We start from the raw sequence: 22,883 nt of genomic DNA, 5'->3' as shown, positions 1-22,883 counted from the left end.
TGTCATCGATAACTTGGATTTGTGTCTTTTAAATTCCGGAGCGGGTACTTTTTTAACTCAATCTGGAGAAGAATCTCATTTGGACTTAGCTATCTGCCACCCATCTTTATTTCTTGATTTGAAATGGTCTGTCCATTCGGATCTGTGTGGAAGTGACCATTTTCCCTGTTTTGTCAGTTTTGAGGAGGATCAGGGCGAGGAAGCCCTTCCACACTGGAAGTTTTCTAAAGCTAACTGGGATTTATTTCGTCTTTCTAATTCAAGACAAATAACCCCAGAAGTTCTAAATTCTGAAGACCCGGCTTTAACTTTTTCCACCCTTTTGGTGCAATGTGCAAAAGACAGCATACCCAAATCTTCCTCTAAACCCAAAGGTCCAAAAACACCTTGGTTTAACGAAGAGTGCCAAGCTGTCAATCAGGAGCGTAAACGAGCTCAACGGCATATGTTCCAATACCCTACGTCAGCCAATAAGATCGCTCACCAAAAACTTCGAGCTCAAAGCCGTTTTATTTACAAAAAGAGTAAAAAAGCCTCTTGGCGCAATTTCTGTTCTAAACTTAATTTCAAAACTTCAAGCAAGAAGGTATGGCAGATTATCCGTAAGATTAAAGGTAAAAATCGTAAAGAGGTTGTCCAATGCCTCAAACAACATGGTCGAGTAATAACCAACAAGAAAAATGTGGCGAATATCTTGGCTTCAACAATAAATCATAACTCTTCTTCAGAACATTATTCTGAAGAGTTTCAAAAAGTTAAAGATAAATCTGAAGCTACCCCCGTTTCCTTTGATTCTGCCAATTTGGAAGATTACAATTCTCCTTTCTCGATGTACGAGTTAAAGGATGCCATTCTAAAATCCAATGACTCAGCTACAGGGCAGGATGATATCCATTATCAACTTTTGGGTCATCTCCCTGAAAACGTCCTGACAGTTCTTTTAACTATTTTTAATCATATCTGGTCTACTGGAACTTTTCCTCCTGACTGGCGAAAGGCCATAATTATTCCCATTCCGAAACCCGGAAAGGATCATTCGGATCCAAATAATTATCGGCCGATTGCCTTAACCAGCTGTCTTTGTAAGACGATGGAGAGACTGGTGCATGAGCGGTTACTGTGGCACTTGGAAAGGATCGACGCTTTGGACATAGTCCAGTGCGGTTTCCGAAAACATAAGAGTACAACGGATCATTTGATTCGTTTTGAATCGTTTGTTCGTAACGCTCTGGTAAGCGGAGAGCACGTTGTGTCCGTCTTGTTCGATTTGGAAAAGGCGTATGACACAACGTGGAAGCATGGTATTTTATCAGATCTTAAAACCTTAGGGTTTGATGGGAATCTTCCCATTTTTATTTCAAATTTTCTTGCCGAAAGGGAGTTTAAGGTCCGAGTAGGTTCTACTTTCTCCGATTCTTTTGAACAGGAGATGGGAGTTCCTCAAGGGAGTATTTTATCACCGTTACTTTTTAACATTAAAATCAATAACATCATCAAACACGTCCAGTCTGGCATAGACAAATCTCTTTTTGTTGATGATTTTCAAATTTCTGCCAAGGGAAGAACATTAGCTGGGGTTGAACGGCAGCTTCAGCTGTGTATTTCCAAAATTCAAAAATGGGTTCAAGAGAATGGGTTCAAATTTTCCCTGGCTAAAACCGAATGTATTCATTTCCACAGGAAAAAACATCAAGTTCTTCAGCCTTCTCTTTTCATAAACAACCATAAGATTAAAGTTTCTAAACAAGTCAAATTTCTTGGTCTGATTTTTGACAGCAACCTTACTTTTTTACCCCACATCAAGTATTTAAGAACCAAATGTCAAAAGGGTCTCAACGTTCTCAAAGTTATTAGTCACACGGATTGGGGGGCTGATAGAGCAACATTGTTACGTCTGTATCGGTCTCTTGTCCGTCCACAGCTGGACTACGGTTGTATTGTTTATGGTTCTGCAAAGAGAAATGTCCTCAAGGCCTTAGATCCCATCCATCATCAGGGTCTGAGAGTTTGTTTGGGTGCTTTTCGCACAACACCAGTGGATAGTTTGTATGCCGAGTCGCGAGAACCTCCTCTGGAGATCCGCAGACTCCGGCTTTCCATGAACTACTACCTTAAGCTAAAGGCAAACCCCGAAAACCCTGCTCATGAATGTGTTATTAATCCCATTCTGAAGGACAAATTTTTAGCCAAACCTACTGAAATACCAACTTTCGGCATACGTATGCTTTCTGAATGTGAAAGGGCTGTTATAGATATTGATTCCGTCTGTGACGATCCTTTGACAACAAACACTCCACCCTGGCAGTTGGAAAACCCAACCGTCAATTTTTCCCTAACTTCTTTCAAGAAGAATGAAACCTCGGACTCTGTCTTTAGGCAGCTGTTTCTTGAACAGTGCTCAAAGTACACAGAGTATGAATTTATTTTTACTGACGGCTCTCTCAAAGATGATTCAGCTGCTGCGGCAGCAGTTTCTAACAAGAAATTACATCAACCACTTCAACTCCGGATCCCTAATGGTTCGTCGGTGTATTCGGCGGAACTTAGGGCCATCATTTTGGCATTAAAATTAATTTATCAATCCAGACATCAGTCTTTTTTGATTGTATCTGATTCGCTTTCAGCTCTTGAAGCGATATCCACCAGAAAGTTTACTCATCCTTTTTTAGTCGACATTCACGACCTTCATTATTTCTGAAGGCAAGATTATCAATTTTATGTGGGCGCCCAGTCATATGGGCATAAATGGCAACGAGGTTGCTGACAAGGCAGCAAAGGATGCTCTAGATTTGGCGGTTCCTCGTCTCCCTGAGCAGTCTGTTCCTTTTACTGACTTGCGTAGGAAGACACTTTGTTACAGCTTAAAACTCTGGCAAGACCGTTGGTCTGCCTGCACGGAAAACAAATTGTATAAAACTCTTCCTGACCTTTTAAAGCCACTTCCTTTAGTGGCTTCAAGTAGAAAAGAAGAAAGTGTTTTGGCCAGGTTACATACTGGTCACACTTATCTCACTCATGTTCATCTGCTTAAAAGAGAAGAGGCACCATGGTGCCACGCCTGTGATACTGGTTTTACTGTGAGTCATTTTCTCACCGAGTGTGCTGATCTGTATGATCAACGAGAAAAGTATTTTGGCACCTCGAGCTTGAAAAGTATTTTTACAGAGGTCAACTCTTCAGCTCTTTTTGAGTTTTTAAAAGAGTCTGGTCTTTATTTTAAGATTTGAATTTTAAAACAACCTAGTTTATTTGACATATAGGGTTTTGCTTTGACTTTTTGGTTGCCTTCGGGTGACGTTACGGATTTTATGTATTAGAAGTGTTTTAATCTAAAAATGTGCAATGATTAACTTGTGGGGTCCTGATTTGGCCTATTATGGTCCGCTGGACCCGAAAAGCAACAGCTAACTAACTAACTAACTTTCTTGGGGGAAAAAAATATCGTGTAAACGGCGAGAGCCTGTAGCCTACATTGACGGTGTAAACTGCCAACACCTGACAAAGACCCTTCACAATTGCAATACTTATTCAATGCACCGCAATGCAAACCACAACATGATATAATTATATCCAACAACAATTTCTAATTACACCCCTTTTATCCAGTACATTCAAAAATTCTTCCAGCTGTAGTGCAAGTCCTGGCCTCTTTTCTTCAACCCTCTCATTTACTGCCACTACACGCAGTACATACTTATATATCTATCATTTACCAACGAATGTATCTACTATTTCTTGGTCATCACAGTATCTTCACTTTCTTAACTGCATTCTCTGCGTCATACTAATAAATCAAATATAGTGGGGTTATTTTCTTTCTATACTGCACCCATAGTTTATTTTCTAATCACCTGCATCATACTGTTGCTTTCGTTGGCCATGCCGGTCTCTGAACCTCACGTTCACACTGCGACAGTTGGTCAGCCGGACAACTCACTTGACCTTCGCTGTAACCGCTGTCTGGCAGTTGAAAACTCACGTGGCACTTGAAAACTTCGCCTCGCTGGCAGCGCAACTGGTTATGCGCTGGTTGGCACAGCTACACAGCTACGACGGACGATGGCTTCACTGCAACCGGTGTAGGTTTTACTCTGGCAGTCGAAAACTTCGCCTCGCTGGCAGCGCAACGGGTTATGCGCTGGTTGGCACAGCTACACAGCTACGACGCCATTTGTTGTGTTGTTGTTTCTGGCTTCACTGTAACCGCTGTCCGCTGTCCATTTTGTCGTTGTCTCTGGCTTCACCGCTGTCCGCTGTCGATTTTGGTGTTGTCTCTGGCTTCACCGCTGTCCGCTGTCGACGACGCCATTTGTGGTGTTGTTGTTCTATGTTCGGGTCGGCTTTTGCTGTTTCGCAACATACCTCATCGCTCTTGCAATGTCTACATCCTGCTGCTGCATGTTACGCAGCTCTGTGCTTTGTGCGGGTCCAGTTCCAGTATTGTCTATGTCCTGACTGTAGACAAACACCTCTTCAGCTACCACCTCTCTGACTTCTACTGGGATAGTAGTTGTGTTGGTCACTTCTTCCACTACTTGTTGGACTTCCATCCAACCCATTCTTGAGAGTGCATCTGCGTTGCCATTGTCTTTCCCTCGTCTGAATTTGAGTTCAAAGTCAAAAGGTGCTAAATCTGCTACCCACCTCTGTTCGACTGCCCCCAGCTTTGCGTTCTGCAAATGTGTCAATGGGTTATTGTCCGTCCACACTACAAACTTTGAACCTAGCAAGTATTCTTTGAATTTTTCAGTCACTGCCCATTTCAAGGCCAATAGTTCAAGCTTCCTGCTAGAGTAGTTCTGCATGTTTCTCTCTGTCGGTTTCAGTCGCCGACTGGCGTATGCCACCACTTTCACTTTCCCTTCCTCCTCTTGTGACAGCAGTCGAGCGGAAACCTTTGTGAAGTAAACACCAAGAACTGACTTCGCTTGCTCGACTCCCTTTTATTGCGTGTGACCAGTTTGACTGAGAAGCATTCAACAACCACCCGAGCATAAAGGCAAGCAGAGAGCCTAGGGACCGTGAAATTGTTGAAACAATGGAAGCGGTTGGTGATAAAGGAAGGGGTACTTTATCGCATAGTGAAAACGCCAGGGCAACAGCAAAGTTTTCAGTTGGTCATTCCAAAGAACAGAAGCAAGATGATCTTGGAACAGTTGCATGACCACATGGGGCATCAGGGGGTGGAAAGAACCACACAGCTAGCAAGGGAGCGTTATTTTTGGTTAGGAATGACGGCAGATGTATTTGATTATTGCAAACTCTGTAGTCGTTGCCTGACGGCCAAAGCCCAAATCCCTGCAGTTAGGGCCCAGTTAACACCCATGATAGCTACGCGCCCTTTGGAGATTGTTGCGATAGATTTCACGGTCCTAGAGCCAGCATCTGATGGTAGAGAGAACGTTTTGGTCATTACTGACATGTTCACAAAGTTTACTGTAGCCGTTCCCACCAGAAACCAAACCGCAGAAACGACTGCGAACGTTCTAGTCCGTGAATGGTTTCATAAGCTAGGCATTCCACAGAGACTTCATAGTGACCAAGGAAGAAACTTTGAGTCGCAGGTGATAGCAGAGTTGTGTAGGACGTACGGGATAGAGAAATCTCGGACAACACCCTACAGACCACAGGGCAATGGTCAAACCGAACGTTTCAACAGAACCATGCACGATCTGCTGAGAACACTACCGGAGAGTAAGAAAAAAAGGTGGCCAGAGCATTTGTCGCAGGTGGTTTTCGCTTACAATGCTACACCCCACGCTACCACAGGGCTGTCTCCCTACTTTCTCATGTTTGGGCGAAAACCGCGCCTACCCGTAGACTCAATAGCAGAGCCACTGATACCTTGTCCAGATTGGGTGTTGCAACACCGTCATAGCTTGGACCTAGCGTACAAACATGTCAGGAGAAGGATACAAGAAGAAGCCGACAAGAGAAAAGCTCGGTTTGATAGGCAGGTCAAAGTAGACCCTGTTCAGAAAGGAGAGAGAGTACTGCTGAGAAACCGACCTCCAGGTAGAAACAAAATCCAGGACAAATGGAGGAAGGAAGAGTTTGTTGTGGAAAACGTGAGAGACAATGTGTACACGGTGGTCAGTAAGGAAACTGGAAGAGCGAAGAGAGTTCACAGAAATGAACTGAAAAGAGTACCAGAAAAGTACAGTCAGGAACCGGTAGACAGTGACGAAGAACCGTCAGAATCGGAACCAGAAATAGGTGCCAGACACTTTTCAGATTCATCAGATGAGTTTGACACATGGGTAGGCATGTTACCTCAGCCAGTTAATCCTCAAGAAATGGCCGCTGCGGCAGCACCCCAACTGCCAGCGCAGGAAGTGAGACGTTCAAGTAGGGCCACAGCAGGCCGACACAGCAACCCGCACAATTTACCTAGGTCAGTGAGGCAGATTGAGGTTGGTGATCAGGTGAGGGTTGTACATGGACAAGGTGATAGAGACAGAAACCAGCAGTTTGTGTTAGATATGATGGACAAATTCAGCAGTTTCGCTCGGGATCTCAAACAGGTGTGAAGATAAGCGCTCTGTGAGAGATCAGTCATTGGTGTGCACCTCAAGCAAGCTTTGTTGCAAGAGAAGTACATTTATGTAGAGTGTGTTATGAATAGAACAGACTTATGTGGGGGACATACTTAGTTTTGGTGGAAATGGTGCTCCATACCTTTTGTGTTATTTTTGCAAAGGTGACAGTAAACGGCTGTCACGGTGTGTTATTGGTAGTGCTTTGATATGAAAATGCACAATTGTTTTAAGAATGTTTTAGAAAATTGAAGGTTGACGCAAAAAATGTTTTGCTATGTTCATGTGCAAAATGAGAAGATGGGAGGATGGTTTTTCATCAGCATGGCACGGTGGCATTGTTTCTGTTTTGGTACAGATGAAGGGGTTATCCTTAGAAAAGAATGAGTTCTTTTTGGGAAATAGAGATACATTTGTAATCATTAATTGGTAGCTTTCGCTATTGTAGTGGATATTGCAAATGGAAGGTCATTGATCTCAAGTTGGATATAACATGTAAATTTGTGATGGGTAATGTTTAGTGTACGCTGACAGACTGAAAATTGCAAATGTTAGTTATTGGAGTTTGCGTTTGATGGACTAAACTAGTTTTTAGAATAGCAACGTTTTATTTGTGTGTGGTCTTTTCATATGATGAAAGGGGAAGTAACTTTTCTGGGTACTTGTATAATGTTGTAATGGAAGAGATTTGAGAGGAAGAAAAGAACATTATGACTAATGAAAACACGGTGTTTGTTCAAAAAATCTTTATGATAAACAATTGTAGAGATGATTTGTTCCTTCATTTAAAATGTTTAGAATGAATTTTATGGAAGCAGTGATAATCAAATTTTGACACAACCTGGAATTGTCAGCTGATTATTTTTTTGGAGAGCATTGATATAAGTTGATTTAAACGTTTTGCATGAGAGAATTGATTTGCATGACAAGTGATTTTGGAATTGTTGTCGTGACCATAGTTGTTTCAATTTTGACAGTTGTAATGTATTTTTTTGTGTTTTTCTTTTTTTGTGAGGTTCTGTTATTTTTGTCGGTGCTAATTTATTTTTTGACTTTTTGGAGGAGGGCGTCGATAAATTATAGAGCTAGCAAGTGTTTGTTTTTTGTAGACAGTGTATAATATTATTGTATGATTTGGTTGCAGAAACCGAAAATTTAACGTTTGTAAAATTTTTACGTATTTGTGCTTTGTGTAAAGGGAGATAACATTTCCAATTAGACTTGTAGTAAAGGACAGTGTTCAGTCAAGGCTGAAATTGTCAGTGGTTGCTGCAGAATAGTCAATTGTAGGAAAGGACAAAGGAATAATGGATACATTTTTAAGATCAATTTTATACCGGATTCTTTGTTTTGTTTTTTTCTTTCTGGAAATTGGTTGTGCTTGTCTGATTTGTCAATGGTGAAGCAGCATGGTGTGATCAAAGGGAGATAACCTGTTAGTGTTTTGTTGTGCATTGTGTTGTTTTGGGCTGAACTTGTGTCAGTTTTTGTTTTGTGTTATTTTCAAGATTTGCTGCTGCAATTAAGTCAATGCGTAGTCAAGGCTACATTGTTTTGTGATTGCAGTTTAATTTTGATTGTATGTTTTTGTGTTTTTTTCAAGATTTGCTGCTGCAATGAAATCAATATGTAGTCAAGGCTACATTGTTTTGTGATTGCAGTTTAATTTTGATGGTATGTTTTTGTGTTTTCTCAAGATTTGCTGCTGCAATGAAATCAATGCGTAGTCAAGGCTACATTGTTTTGTGATTGCAGTTTAGTTTTGATGAGATGTTTTTGTTTGTTTTTTCCAAGATTTGATGCTGCAATGGAATCAGTGCATAGTCAAGGCTACATTGTTTTTGTGATTGCAGTTTAATTTTGATGGTATGTCAAAACACTCTTAGGTGTGCTTGGGTGTTTTTGTATGCAGGGAAAAGATAAAGAAAAAGTTGCTGCCATAGGACAAATTTCGGACATGTACATTATTTCCTGAAATTTTATTTTTATTTTTTTATTATTATATTTTTTTGTTGTGGTGTATGTTCGTTGTTTTTGGGTGGTTGTAACGAAAAGGGTGAATGTATTTGGCCACGACGGACATTTTAGAGAGTAACTTTTTAGCCTAAACGAAAGGCTTAAATGAAATTGACTGGGGATCTTTTTCGCAACTTGGGTTTCAGTGTGATGGTTTTCAGTGTGTAGATATGTTGTCATTTGGCACCCTATGTTTTGGCGAGTGTTGTGCACAGTTTATATTTTTGGATATAGTATGGCTTCCCATTGATGCACCTTACGATTTGTCTGTGTGGTTTTGCCTTACGTTTTGTCTTTAAGAATTGTTTGTGCAAATTGACTTATAATATTCTGTCGTTGATGACACTTGGTCAACGGCGGGACGCCGTTGCATGTCCCGGGGGGTGTATGTGAGACGATGACTGTCTATTGCATTGTTGATGTTGCGCGCCTGTTGGGTTGTTTGGGGCTTTTGCACTAATAAGACGCGTGGCAATGTATGATCACGTGAGACCGCGAGACTCGAGAAAGAGCTCAGCAGTCGAGCGGAAACCTTTGTGAAGTAAACACCAAGAACTGACTTCGCTTGCTCGACTCCCTTTTATTGCGTGTGACCAGTTTGACTGAGAAGCATTCAACAACCACCCGAGCATAGAACAACAACACCACACACACAAGAGCACAAATGCACGTCCACACACACACACACGCACGCATACACACATTGTTACATACGCACACTCGCCCACCTACGAACACACACACACGTACACGTACACCATGCAAACTCAGAATGGAAACAAGCCTCCATCTTTCCCGAATAGCAATATCGATTGTAGTGACGATAAACACACTTAAAGATGGTATACCGGAGGCACCATTTTGGATTTTTTTTTTTTTTTTTAACGATTTGGACCTTAGAAAGTTCAAGGGACATTCGCTGCAATTATTTGATCAAAACTGCTCCGAAACTATGCCAAATAATTAAAGGAATTTTAATCAACGAGCTGTTAGCTTCGCCCAGCTAACAGAACCAACAGTGTCAGTTTGAGAATATCACGGTCTGCAATGACTACCAAACACAGCATTCAGATTTGAAAAGTAGAACGCTCTAGAACTAATTCTAAGACTATCCTCGTGTGTGTTGTCATCTATTCAACTCACAAAACGAGCTCTGTAGTTCTCAATTTCAAGTTTGCATCTCTAGGAATAGTGCATGAATTACTAAGGATCGAAAGGTAGGACGAAAATTGGGACTCGCGCAAAGAACGTCACAAAGAGAAGTCTGGGATGAACACTCAAAACACAGCCGTTTTCAATTTGAGTAACCTGGCGTTCAAACGTTTATGTTAAGGTATTCCTGGTGTATGGTCACATAATTACAACCCCCGATCTGAACTGTTTAGCTCTTGTGGCAATTTGAGACAGTTCTCTTCTCAGATATAATCCCCTTAAACACACACACAAACGCGCGACCTCTTTTTGCCAAGTCCATTACCTGCCGACGCCAACAATGAGAGGACACGCTAAATTATACCTATCGCCCTGTCGGGATACAAACAAAGTTCTTTTGCTGCAGGCCTTCGCACCAAATACAGAAATGACCGCGTCAGTATCCCAAATTTACGCAAACTGGTTAGCTGAACTTCGAGGAACAGGAAACATCTACTTCGCGACCCCCCACCCCCCCGTACCCCCTCCCTCCCTCTCAGCTAAGTTGTTTCTTCTCTGTGTGTGTGTGTGTGTTAGTTTGCAGATGTGCGTGGTTGCTAAAACATGCGACGTTGGAAGATAGCCGGCTAGCGCGACTACTGTCATTTGGCTCTTTTCGTTTCATGATTTGTAGTTCAAATAACAATGAAAGGCTTTCTGTTAATGGGAAGCACTAATCGATACACTAACATTTAGTTATGATGCGTCTTTGGTCGGGGGGGGGGGGGGGGAGGGTCAATCAACAGGGGCAGAAAGCTCGCATCCTATTCGCTTTATCAATCGCCCCATGTGCTTTGTTGCGATTTTATGCTCGCTGATTACTGGGGAGTGCGGAGGGTGTAACGTTTCACACATCTGGGATCCAGCTGGCACGTCCAGATAACTCGCGGGTCCTGCGACCCAGAAACACTTTCATGCGAAGTATCACATTCTCGCGTGTGTGCGCTATACGTAAAACACACGAACACACACACACACACACACACACACACACACACATTGCTCAGTGTCACAGTCACATATGGAAGGAGGGCAGCTTGGAAACAAAGAGCAAGTCAAGCACTTTCCAGAAACATGGCATTGTTTATTTCTTCCTGAATACTCTAGGGACATTAAAATCAAGGGGCAAACATTCGCCTTTGTTTTCTGACAACAGTAGAAAGTAGACCGCCTTTGTTTTCTGACAACAGTAGAAAGTAGACCGCCTTTGTTTTCTGACAACAGTAGAAAGTAGACCGCCTTTGTTTTCTGACAACAGTAGAAAGTAGACCGCCTTTGTTTTCTGACAACAGTAGAAAGTAGACGCAGCGTATATGCTTCTACATGACCAGTCGGAAAAGAATTCAGAGAGCTAGAAGAAAAAAAAGAAGTTTGGTTCCATGACCATTTCCATGCGTGTTCTTGTTTTCGGTTTTATAGACCCCAGAGGTGCAGAATATGGACGCTGTCTTTATTTTAATCGCAGCAATGAAAGCGCCGAAAGTTCCAGCAGGTGGTTATTGCGTGTCGATGTTTCTGTGCAGGCTATGGGGAACAACATTATATAAGTGGACGAATTATGGCTTACGAGGAACTTTCTTACCTCTCGTGACATGAGAGCACGTGCGAGTTGGAAGCGAGACTATCAGCAGAACCAAAGTCAAAGGTCAAAGGTCAAAGGTAGGTGTTATCTTCTTCTTCTTCGTTCATGGGCTGAAACTCCCGCGTTCACTCATGTTTTTGCACGAGTGGATTTTTACCTGTATTACCGTTTTTATCCCGCCATTCAGGCAGCCATACGCCGCTTTCGGGGAAAACATGCTTGGTATTTTCGTGTTTCTATAACCCACCGAACTCTGACATGGATTAGGGGAAGGGCTTCTAATATGGACCGGCTCATAATATGGACCACCTCCTGTTCTGACAAACTAACGGCGCTAGAGCGCTCAAAAAAGGTTTATTCGCTGTATTTACCCTCTCTGGATAACTTGCACATGTCAAAACAGTTGCAGAAACACAAATCTCAAAACCGTTAGGCTTTTTCTGGGTTTTTTCACTTTTGGCAGCGTTCACTCTAAATTTGCCGCCTAAAACGGACTCGTTCTGTCCACAGCCAAAGCTTTTATCACACACAAATTGCTACATATGACAGCTATGTTACATATTAGCAGTGTTGACCCCGAGTTTCTACTACAAAAAATAATAGCAAAATTTCAAAGTATGTGCGAGTCCCCTAATATGTACCACCTTCAACAAATCGAAGAAAATAAAAGCTAAAGGCTATTTTCATTAATTCAGTAAAAAGCTTGCTGGAAATAACCTATAACTAGCCCTCGAGATTGAAAAAAATATAACAAAAAGTCTTCTTTTCGTGGAAGTTGATAATTTCACTTATTTTTACTCTGTTTTTGATAAGCTTCTTTAGTTTCCCTGTGTGCTTCAAATAATGCTCTCATCATCCCGAAACAGATAAATCTAAAGCATATTTTAATTAGTCTGACTTGTACACTAAGTTGTATCATGTTATTTTGAAGTATAGGGGGCTTTTTACAGTGATTCGTGAAGGCCGCTTCACTGGTCCATATTAGGCGCCCAGGCTCCTAATATGGACCATTTGTGATTTTTTTCTGTATTTAATTTTGGCTGAATATCTATCAAAGCGATTTCACTCTGATTAGGCCACACCTAGGAGAGAAGGACTACCAAACACAAAATGAAACTTCTTCGCAAGAAAACAAGCTAGTTCTTAGCATGAAACAAAAAGCGGTCCATATTAGGAGCCCTTCCCCCTACATGATCTTTACGTGCACACGTGGTCTTGTGCTTGCGTGTACACACGACGGGGGATAAGGCACTAGCAGGTCTGCACATATATTGACCTGGGAGATCGGAAATATCTCCACCCTTAACCCACCAGGCGGCAGCGACGGGGATTTGACCTCACGACCAGCCGATTAGGAGGCAGATTTCTTATCCACTAGGCCACTGCGCCCGTCCGGCAGGTGTTATGAAAGCTAAACCAGCTTGGAGACACAAACCGTCCGGCAGGTGTTATGAAAGCTAAACCAGCTTGGAGACACAAACCGTCCGGCAGGTGTTATGAAAGCTAAACCAGCTTGGAGACACAAACCGTCCGGCAGGTGTTATGAAAGCTAAACCAGCTTGGAGACACAAACCGTCCGGCAGGTGTTATGAAAGCTAAACCAGCTTGGAGACACAAACCGGCTGTGCAGTCCTCTTTTGCCCGAAATCCGTAATGTATAGGTAATGCCAGAGACTCTGGTAATGCAGACGCCTTGTTTTAAAGGCACACGTGAAAAGAGTTAAGACTACCATCTCGGATCCTACAAGATTTAAAGTACCAGAAGTGAAAGTGATTAATTTTTATAGAACCTTCTTTTACAGTGATAGATCTGAATGTAAATAGTCTGAAACGTAGAACTTGCCATGTGAAGTGAAAAAGAAAATAACTGCATCGGTCTCGAATAGCAGCTAGCATCTGCTGAAGGGACATTGAAACCCAAAAACCAAACCAAACCAACCATCTCGGATCCCGCCAGGCTTTTACGTGGCATCTCTCTGCTTGCCCACATACCAACAATCAACATCCTCACTCACTGCTTGCTCACACACCAACAATCAACATCCTCACTCTCTGCTTGCTCACACACCAACAATCAACATCCTCACTCTCTGCTTGCTCACACACCAACAATCAACATCCTCACTCTCTGCTTGCTCACACACCAACAATCAACATCCTCACTCACTGCTTGCTCACACACCAACAATCAACATCCTCACTCACTGCTTGCTCACACACCAACAATCAACATCCTCACTCACTGCTTGCTCACACACCAACAATCAACATCCTCACTCACTGCTTGCCCACACACCAACAATCAACATCCTCACTCACTGCTTGCTCACATACCAACAATCAACATCCTCACTCACTGCTTGCTCACACACCAACAATCAACATCCTCACTCACTGCTTGCTCACACACCAACAATCAACATCCTCACTCACTGCTTGCTCACACACCAACAATCAACATCCTCACTCACTGCTTGCTCACACACCAACAATCAACATCCTCACTCACTGCTTGCTCACACACCAACAATCAACATCCTCACTGACTGCTTGCTCACACACCAACAATCAACATCCTCACTGACTGCTTGCTCACACACCAACAATCAACATCCTCACTGACTGCTTGCCCACACACCAACAATCAACATCCCCACACACCAACAATCAACATCCCCACACACCAACAATCAACATCCCCACACACCAACAATCAACATCCTCACTCACTGCTTGCTGAGGTGAGTTGGAATTTTAAAAAATCGAATTAATTTCTGAACAATTTCTGAAAAACCGGTTTCGACGTTGGGGAAGGGCTTCTAATAGGGACCACTTTTTGTTTTATGCTGATAACTAGCTTGTTTCATGCTGATAACTCACTTGTTTTATGCTGATAACTCACTTGTTTTATGCTGATAACTAGCTTGTTTTATGCTGATAAATAGCTTGTTTTATGCTGATAACTCAATTGTTTATGCTGATAACTAGCTTGTTTTATGCTGATAACTAGCTTGTTTTATGCTGATAACTAGCTTGTTTTATGCTGATAACTAGCTTGTTTTATGCTGATAACTAGCTTGTTTTATGCTGATAACTAGCTTGTTTTATGCTGATAACTAGCTTGTTTTCTTGCGAAGAAGTTTCATTTTGTGTCTGGTAGGTAGTCCTTCTCCCTTAGGTTGACCGTTAAGCCGAATTAGAATGAATGAGTTTTGGTAGACGTTCAGCAAACATTAGATACAGAAAAAATGATAAATGATCCATGTTTGGAGCGTCGGCGCACAATATGGACCTGTGAAGAGGCCTTCACTAATCATTGTAAAAAGTCCCATATACTTCAAAATAACATGATACAACTTTGTGTGTAAGTCAGACTAATTAAAATATGCAATTCATCCATGCTTTAGATTTATCTCTTTTGGGTTGATGAGAGCATTATTTGAAACAAACCAGAAAACTAAAGAAGCTTATCCAAAACAGAGTGAAAATAAGTAAGGTTATCAACTACCACGAAAGAAGACTATTTGATATATATATTTTTGAAATCTCGAGGGCTAGTTATAGGTTATTTTCAGCAAGCTTCTTAATGAATAACAGCTTTGTCTGTGGACAAAAACGAGTCCGTTTTAGGCGGCAAATTTAGAATGAACGCTGCCAAAACTAGCCTAACGGTTTTGAAGTTTGTGTTTCTGCAACTGTTTTGACATGTGCAAGTTATCCACAGAGGGTGAATACAACGAATGAAATTGTTTTGAGCGCTCTAGCGCCGTTAGTTTGTCAGAACAGGAGCTGGTCCATATTAGGAGCCGGTCCATATTAGGAGCCCTTCTCCAGCTACAAATACAATACTTTAATAAAGAAGTGGAGACGACAGAAACAACAAAACTTGACTAAATGTAAAAAGAAGAAATCAGTAAAGAAAAAGAGAGACAGTAAATAACGTTATACTAAAAAAAGAACTATCTAGGAACAGGGTCTATGAACGTCATCAGTATGAAGGGTGTTGTATGTTTCAGAAGCTCCGTGCAGTGTAAACGGCATCAGTATGAAGGGTGTCGTATGTTTCAGAAGCTCCGTGCAGTGTGAATGGCATCAGTATGAAGGACGTTGTATGTTTCAGAAGCTCCGTGCAGTGTGAATCAGAATGGCATCAGTATGAAGGACGTTGTATGTTTCAGAAGCTCCGTGCAGTGTGAATCAGAATGGCATCAGTATGAAGGACGTTGTATGTTTCAGAAGCTCCGTGCAGTGTGAATGGCATCAGTATGAAGGACGTTGTATGTTTCAGAAGCTCCGTGCAGTGTGAATCAGAATGGCATCAGTATGAAGGACGTTGTATGTTTCAGAAGCTCCGTGCAGTGTGAACGGCATCAGTATGAAGGGTGTTGTATGTTTCAGAAGCTCCGTGCAGTGTGAACGGCATCAGTATGAAGGGTGTTGTATGTTTCAGAAGCTCCGTGCAGTGTGAACAGCATCAGTATGAAGGGTGTTGTATGTTTCAGAAGCTCCGTGCAGTGTGAACGGCATCAGTATGAAGGGTGTTGTATGTTTCAGAAGCTCCGTGCAGTGTAAACGTCATCAGTATGAAGGACGTTGTATGTTTCAGAAGCTCCGTGCAGTGTAAACGTCATCAGTATGAAGGGTGTTGTATGTTTCAGAAGCTCCGTGCAGTGTGAACGGCATCAGTATGAAGGGTGTTGTATGTTTCAGAAGCTCCGTGCAGTGTGAACGGCATCAGTATGAAGTGTGTTGTATGTTTCAGAAGCTCCGTGCAGTGTGAACAGCATCAGTATGAAGGACGTTGTATGTTTCAGAAGCTCCGTGCAGTATGAACGGCATCAGTATGAAGGGTGTTGTATGTTTCAGAAGCTCCGTGCAGTGTGAACGGCATCAGTATGAAGGGTGTTGTATGTTTCAGAAGCTCCGTGCAGTGTGAACGGCATCAGTATGAAGGGTGTCGTATGTTTCAGAAGCTCCGTGCAGTGTGAACGGCATCAGTATGAAGGGTGTTGTATGTTTCAGAAGCTCCGTGCAGTGTGAACGGCATCAGTATGAAGGACGTTGTATGTTTCAGAAGCTCCGTGCAGTGTGAACGGCATCAGTATGAAGGACGTTGTATGTTTCAGAAGCTCCGTGCAGTGTGAACGGCATCAGTATGAAGGACGTTGTATGTTTCAGAAGCTCCATGCAGTGTGAATCAGAATGGCATCAGTATGAAGGACGTTGTATGTTTCAGAAGCTCCGTGCAGTGTGAACGGCATCAGTATGAAGGACGTTGTATGTTTCAGAAGCTCCGTGCAGTGTGACGGCATCAGTATGAAAGTTGTCTTGGTGGTGCTTTCCCTCTGCACGCTAGCCTGTACTGAGGGCAGGACTCCGCGAAGCCCAAGAGCTACTGGGGATGAGGGGACAGGGACAGGCAGCGACACGACGCTGGCTGCCTGCCTCAACAAACAGCTGACGGTGTTAGACAGTCGCCTCCTCGAGCAGAACGATGTGCTTGACTCTCGTCTCATCGAGCAAAACGCCGCACTCGACAATCGTTTGCAAGCCCAGAACGCCGACCTGGACAATCGCTTTTACGAGCAGCAGGTGACACTTGACACCGTGCAGCGACAGAACCAAGCGTTGGACGAGCGGCTGGTCAAGCTGCACCCGACACTGGACAACCGCCTGCTGGAGCTGGTCACTCTGATGGACACTCGCCTGCAGGCCCTGCACACCGACACCGTCAGCCTGGTGGACACGCGACTCCAGGAACAGCACAAGGCGACGGACGCTCGTTTTCTGGAGCAGAAAGCGGCATTCGACGCGCTGCACGTACTGAACACAGCCCTGGAAAGTCGCCTGATGGAAGTGGAGACCGCTGTGAACAGTCGCCTGTTGGCGCTCAGCGCTGACGTGCTCAAACTGGCAGATACCCTGAGCGCTAACAAGGCGGAGCTGGCCGCGTGTGTGCACGCACAGGACACGGTGATCAGCAGCCTGAAGAACAACCCGCCGCCACTCAGCACAGGCATGGACTACAGGCTGCACGCTCTGGACCAGGAGCTGGGCAGCGTCAAGAGAACGCTGACCCAACAGAACAGGGAGATCACCAGCCTCAGGAACCTCACCACGGCGCACGGCACGGAGACCTCCCGTCTCAGGCAAGGCTTGCTTGGGCTCAACTCCATACCGGCCGGGCAAGCTTCGGTGGGTAAGTATCAGTACTCGATCAGCAGTGTCAATCTTCTTTTGCTTTTTCCCAATGTTTATCAGCAGTGCATTCTAAACGGAAGTGATACACTTCTGAAGACAATGTTTGTAACCCGGTGTGAACTTCTATATAATTTTGCTAGAAAACGTAACATACACGGTAAACACTATATAGTGTTTACAATGTGTGCTACGTTTGTTAGTGTTCACAACTGGTTACACAAAGTGTGTTCAAAAGTGGAACACTTTAGTTTACAGTGTTTATATAGTGTCTTTAGTTTACAGTGTTTATATAGTGTCTTTAGTTAACAGTGTTTATATAGTGTCTTTAGTTAACAGTGTTTATATTGTGTCTTTTGTTTACAGTGTTTATATAGTGTCTTTCTGTCGACAGTTGACCGAAGTCAGAAGCAGTAACAGTAACAATCCCTTTCTGTGCACTAGCATATCCTTTGCTTTGAGTTGGCAAACGGCCCTAGTAGCCCACTTTAGCCAAATTATCGAAGGCGATTGAGGTATTTGGCCAAGGTTGACTCAACACACTTGCGGACCATCCGAAAAATAAGTGTAAACGCGCCCAGTCATTGAAGAATGAAGATGACCAAGCATAGCACTTCCCCGCAGCAGTGGTCTCTGTCACTGTCCATCATTAAATGTTGCTGTTGCCCAAAACTGCTTGACCACACGAAGAAGCCGTAGCGTTGGCTACTGTGCAGAAGAAAGGGTTGGAAGATTCAGAAAGAGTAAAGGGGAAACGGGGAGTTGGGGAGGTGTGTTTTTTATGTCCGACTTCACACCGTTGAAAGCTAGCTCTCAGTAATCATCAAACGTACGTGCCTATACCAATTTCAGATGGTGCCATGGAGAGGCCAGTGGCTTTCACGGCCAGGTTTTCGTCAGAAAGCTTGACTGCGCTGTCCCTGGGACACACGCTAGCGTTTGACAACGTCGTGTACAACCAAGGGTCTGGCTACAACCTGACTACAGGCCTCTTCACTGCTCCCTCGTCTGGGACCTATGTCTTCTATCTTCAGGTCAGTTGGGAAATAATTATTATGAATTTAAAAACAAAACCACAAACAAAGAAAAAAACATAACAGAATAGGTTCTGTATGGATCTCCTGGGTTCAAGCAATACAAAACAAAATTAAGATTCAATCAGTGCATCGTTTCAACCCCTGCCCCCCCCCCCCCCTCTCTCTCTCTCTCTCTCTCTCTCTCTCTCTCTGTCACACACTCACACACACACACACCAACACAGAATAGGTACAAAATAAACTCAAGATTCAATCAGTGCATCGTTTAAACCCTCTCTCTCTCTCTCTCTCTCTCTCTCTCTCTCTCTCTCTCTCTCTCTCTCTCTCTGTCACACACACACACACACACACACGCGCGCGCGTACGTACACGCTAACACAAACATATACACACAAACACGTACTTACACACACGCACACACATGAACAGACAGTTTGCCTTTTTTTTCCAAAACAAGTGAAAACTGACAGCATTTAAGGTGCAGTTAGGGGCAGTCAGGGGCAGTTAGGGGCAGTCAGGTGCAGTTAGGGGCAGTCAGGGGCAGTCAGGGGCAGTTAGGGGCAGTCAGGTGCAGTTAGGGGCAGTCAGGGGCAGTTAGGGGCAGTCAGGTGCAGTTAGGGGCAGTTAGGGGCAGTCAGGTGCAGTTAGGGGCAGTCAGGGGCAGTTAGGGGCAGTCAGGTGCAGTTAGGGGCAGTTAGGGGCAGTCAGGTGCAGTTAGGGGCAGTCAGGGGCAGTTAGGGGCAGTCAGGTGCAGTTAGGGGCAGTCAGGGGCAGTTAGGGGCAGTTAGGGGCAGCTTAATGATGTCTTATATGCCTGTGACATAAACTGAAAGATCCGTTGATGACCTCCCACAGGTGATGCGCCATAAAGACGACCAGGCGGTGCATGCAGACATATACACAGGGGAGACAATGCTGGCCAGGGCTAGCGGCTGTTGCTCCAGTTACGGGACAGGGACGGCCATGGTCACCCAGCGGCTGACGGAGGGCCACACGGTGCACGTGCGCATCAACCACGGGTCCAGCCTGTTCGGGGACATGTACACCTCTTTCTCTGGCTTCCAGCTAGCCGCTGTGTGATGACGTATACTTTACCACCAGCCTGTTCGGGGACATGTACACCTCTTTCTCTGGCTTCCAGCTAGCCGCTGTCTGACGAGTTGAAGACATACTTTACCACCAGTGTGTGGACGTACAGGACATTTGAGACAAACATTACAGTGCAGAAACTCTGAAGATTTTATTCCAGGACAAGATGTGTAACTTTTAAAAGGAGATCAAGACTGTTAACACTATTTGAAGTTATTAAATGTGAAAGAAACACGAGAGCTTTTTAGAACCTTATACATTTGTACTGTGAAGTAAGTTTTAAGCATGGCTGCTGTCATGTGAACTGCTAAAAGAAACAAACTTGCATCTTCCACGAACTGCCGTACAGGTTGTAGGGATGATAAAAACCAATAACCAACCAACCAACCAACTTTACAACAGCCTGTTCGGGGGCATGTACTTGTGAAGACACTTCTCCAAGCTTCCAACGTAACCCTCGTACCCATTGTACTGAACATGTTTGTCGGCGGGAGTTGGTCATTGTCTTTAGAAGTGTAAGATGAAGATTGTTAACAAGTTTTGAAGAAACAAATGTGAAAAGGCATGAGCTTTTAAGAACCTTGTACACTTTTACTGTGATTGAGCCAAACGAAGCTAGTCTTTGAGCATGGCAACTTACCATGTAAACAGAAAGAAAAATAACTTCCATCGGTCCCGGATTGCCATATTGGTTATTGGGACGATGAAAACAATGACCAACCTTCGTGACGTTTTGGAGATAACCCGTGACGTCACCAGCATACCCTTTCCAAGATTGCACTGAATGGCTTGTGTCTGTGAGAGATGATAGCAATTTAAACCATGTGCCAATTTAAACCATGTGCCAGTTTAAACCATGTGCCAATTTAAACCATGTGCCAATTTAAACCATGTGCCAGTTTTACCTTTGTGCCTGTGACAAAAGGGTATAAATATTTTCATTTCCGTGTCACAAACCAGCATTACCAGCATATATTATTTGTGTTTTATTCTGGTGAATCTGTTATCTTGTTAATAGTCCAATAAATTGTTCAAAATTGCGTATCAAATGAAGTACAAAGTAGAAGAGCCCAAGAAGTGGAACTTGTGTATTTTCTTACGATCTTTCGATCAGTGTACATAACATTTTTGGTCACACCTAATTGTCCTTTTAGTTTTAAGTGAACAAAATGTATCCAGTGACACGTTTTGTGTTTCCTATATACTCAGGAAGTTTCGGTGAATAAATTGCAAAAGCTTACCCAAGAACATTTGTGTCTTCTAACTTTGAAGTCTCAACCTTGGTGACGTAGTGCTAAGTTCTTTGTCGTCATTTTCGCGACTATTCATTCATCATAACCAGCTGGGTAAGAAAAAACAATGTTCGTTAGTTACAAAAAACAATTGCCGTTTTATATGGATGCCAGAAGATTACAAATGGATAATCAAAAGCAAACCCAATGGGAACGCTCGGAGTTTCTTCGCCTCCTCTCATTGGTGTTTCCCAGACAACGACAGTACACGCTGTGTCACAGTGTTTGAGTGAAATTTGAAGACGAACGAACCGAAAAGTCTGAGCAGAACCAAAACTACAACTAAATAACCACAGGGAAACGAACAAAAAAACTTCAAGTAACGCATGAAACTGACCCACCCAATAGCATGTCTTTTAGCAAAGCTACAGTGTGTGTTTATCTCTGGTTTGCGCAACACATGTATTTGAGACAATGACAAAAGGTGACGTTTTCATGTCAGTATGTCCCAAATGACATCACCAGTACATTTTTTCATTCTATCCAATCTGTTTTCGTTCTACTGTTTCTTATAACAAGCGTTAACAATTGATTGTCAACTGGAATGGAAGAGCACAAAAAGTGTAACTTGATATGTAGTTTCTCTAGAGAGAAAAAAATCTTCCACTTTCATGTCAGTGTGTGCCATGCAACAAACATTTGCCGAACAGCTATGTGTAAGTTTATTTGTTAGTGGTTAACTTTAGAAGTTGTCACACTGAAAACAGGTATTTTCCCCCTAGCAGCCTAGGTAAAACATGCTTCATAGCTTAGCAAATGGTGAAAAATAGTATTAAAGAGCATAGAAATAAGACAAGAAAGATTTTTTGAGGCCGTTACAACTTTATGATTTGGTTTTTGTGAAAGTGTTGGTGCACCAGATCAAAATTCAGTCCTAGACCGTTCCAACGATGTATGATAAGCGGGGGTTCTGCAAATAATCAGTTTGACAATGTGGCTTTGTGTGGCCTTTGTTTACAAGAAAGGGACACTTCGGATCGACAGTAGGTAGGGGAAAGGCTCCTAATATGGACCGGCTCCTAATATGAACCACCTCCTGTTCTGACAAACTAACGGCGCTAGAGCGCTCAAAACAATTTCATTCGCTTTATTCACCCTCTCTGGATAAGTTGCACATGTCAAAACAGTTGCAGAAACACAAACCTCAAAACCGTTTGGCTTTTTCGCTTTTTTTCACTTTTGGCAGCGTTCACTCTAAATGTGCCGCATAGAACGGACTCGTTTCTGTCCACAGCCAAAGCTTTCATAACACAAAAATGGCTATATATGACAGCTAAGACAGTATTTGTTACATTTTAACAGTGTGTACCCCGAGTTTCTACTGCAAACAAAAAATAATAGCAAAACCTCAAAGTATGTGTGAGTCCCCTAATATGGACCACCTTCAACAAATCGAAAAAAATAAAGGCAATTTTAATTAATTCATTAAGAAGCTTGCTGAAAATAACCTATAACTTGCCCTGAGATTTCAAAAAAATATAACAAATAGTCTTTTTTTGTGGAAGTTGATAATTTCACTTATTTTCACTCTGTTTTTGATAAGCTTCTTCAGTTTTCTGGTGTGCTTCAAATAATGCTCTCATCAACCCGAAACAGCTAAATCTAAAGCATATTTGAATTAGTCTGACTTGCACACTAAGTTGTATCATGTTATTTTGAAGTATTGGGGGCTTTATACAGTGATTCGTGAAGGCCGCTTCACTGGTCCATATTGGGCGCCCAGGCTCCTAATATGGACCATTTGTGATTTTTTCTGTATTTAATTTTTGCTGACTGTCTATCAAAGCTATTTAACTCTAATTAGGCCTAACGGTTAAACTAAGAGAGAAGGACTGCCAACCACAAAATGAAACTTCTTCGCAAGAAAACAAGCTAGTTATCAGCAATAAACAAAAAGTGGTCCATAATTATTAGGGGCCCTTCCCCTATCAATACCCAACCT

The 22,883-nt window shown here is 42.9% G+C and overlaps 1 protein-coding gene across 3 annotated transcripts; it reads left to right on the top strand.

Annotated features, from left to right (window-relative positions):
- Positions 1 to 11,252: 11,252 nt before the first annotated feature.
- Positions 11,253 to 20,889, top strand: LOC138969573 (uncharacterized). Of its 3 annotated transcripts, none has more exons than XM_070342417.1 (4): positions 11,253 to 11,402; positions 16,614 to 17,524; positions 18,376 to 18,557; positions 19,416 to 20,889. In XM_070342417.1, the coding sequence occupies exons 2-4, from the start codon at positions 16,642 to 16,644 to the stop codon at positions 19,638 to 19,640; spliced, it is 1,290 nt and encodes a 429-aa protein (XP_070198518.1). In that variant the 5' UTR covers positions 11,253 to 11,402; positions 16,614 to 16,641; the 3' UTR covers positions 19,641 to 20,889. The 3 variants fall into 3 exon arrangements, with proteins under 3 accessions (XP_070198518.1, XP_070198520.1, XP_070198519.1); XM_070342419.1 differs by having other exon boundaries at positions 11,254 to 11,402; positions 16,617 to 17,524; XM_070342418.1 differs by having other exon boundaries at positions 11,255 to 11,395.
- Positions 20,890 to 22,883: the final 1,994 nt, after the last annotated feature.

This window comes from Littorina saxatilis, linkage group LG6 (genome assembly GCF_037325665.1).
Source record: "Littorina saxatilis isolate snail1 linkage group LG6, US_GU_Lsax_2.0, whole genome shotgun sequence".
NCBI lineage: Eukaryota > Metazoa > Mollusca > Gastropoda > Littorinimorpha > Littorinidae > Littorina > Littorina saxatilis.
Note: the sequence above shows the minus strand (reverse complement) of the source record. Positions and strands in the feature narration are given on the sequence as shown.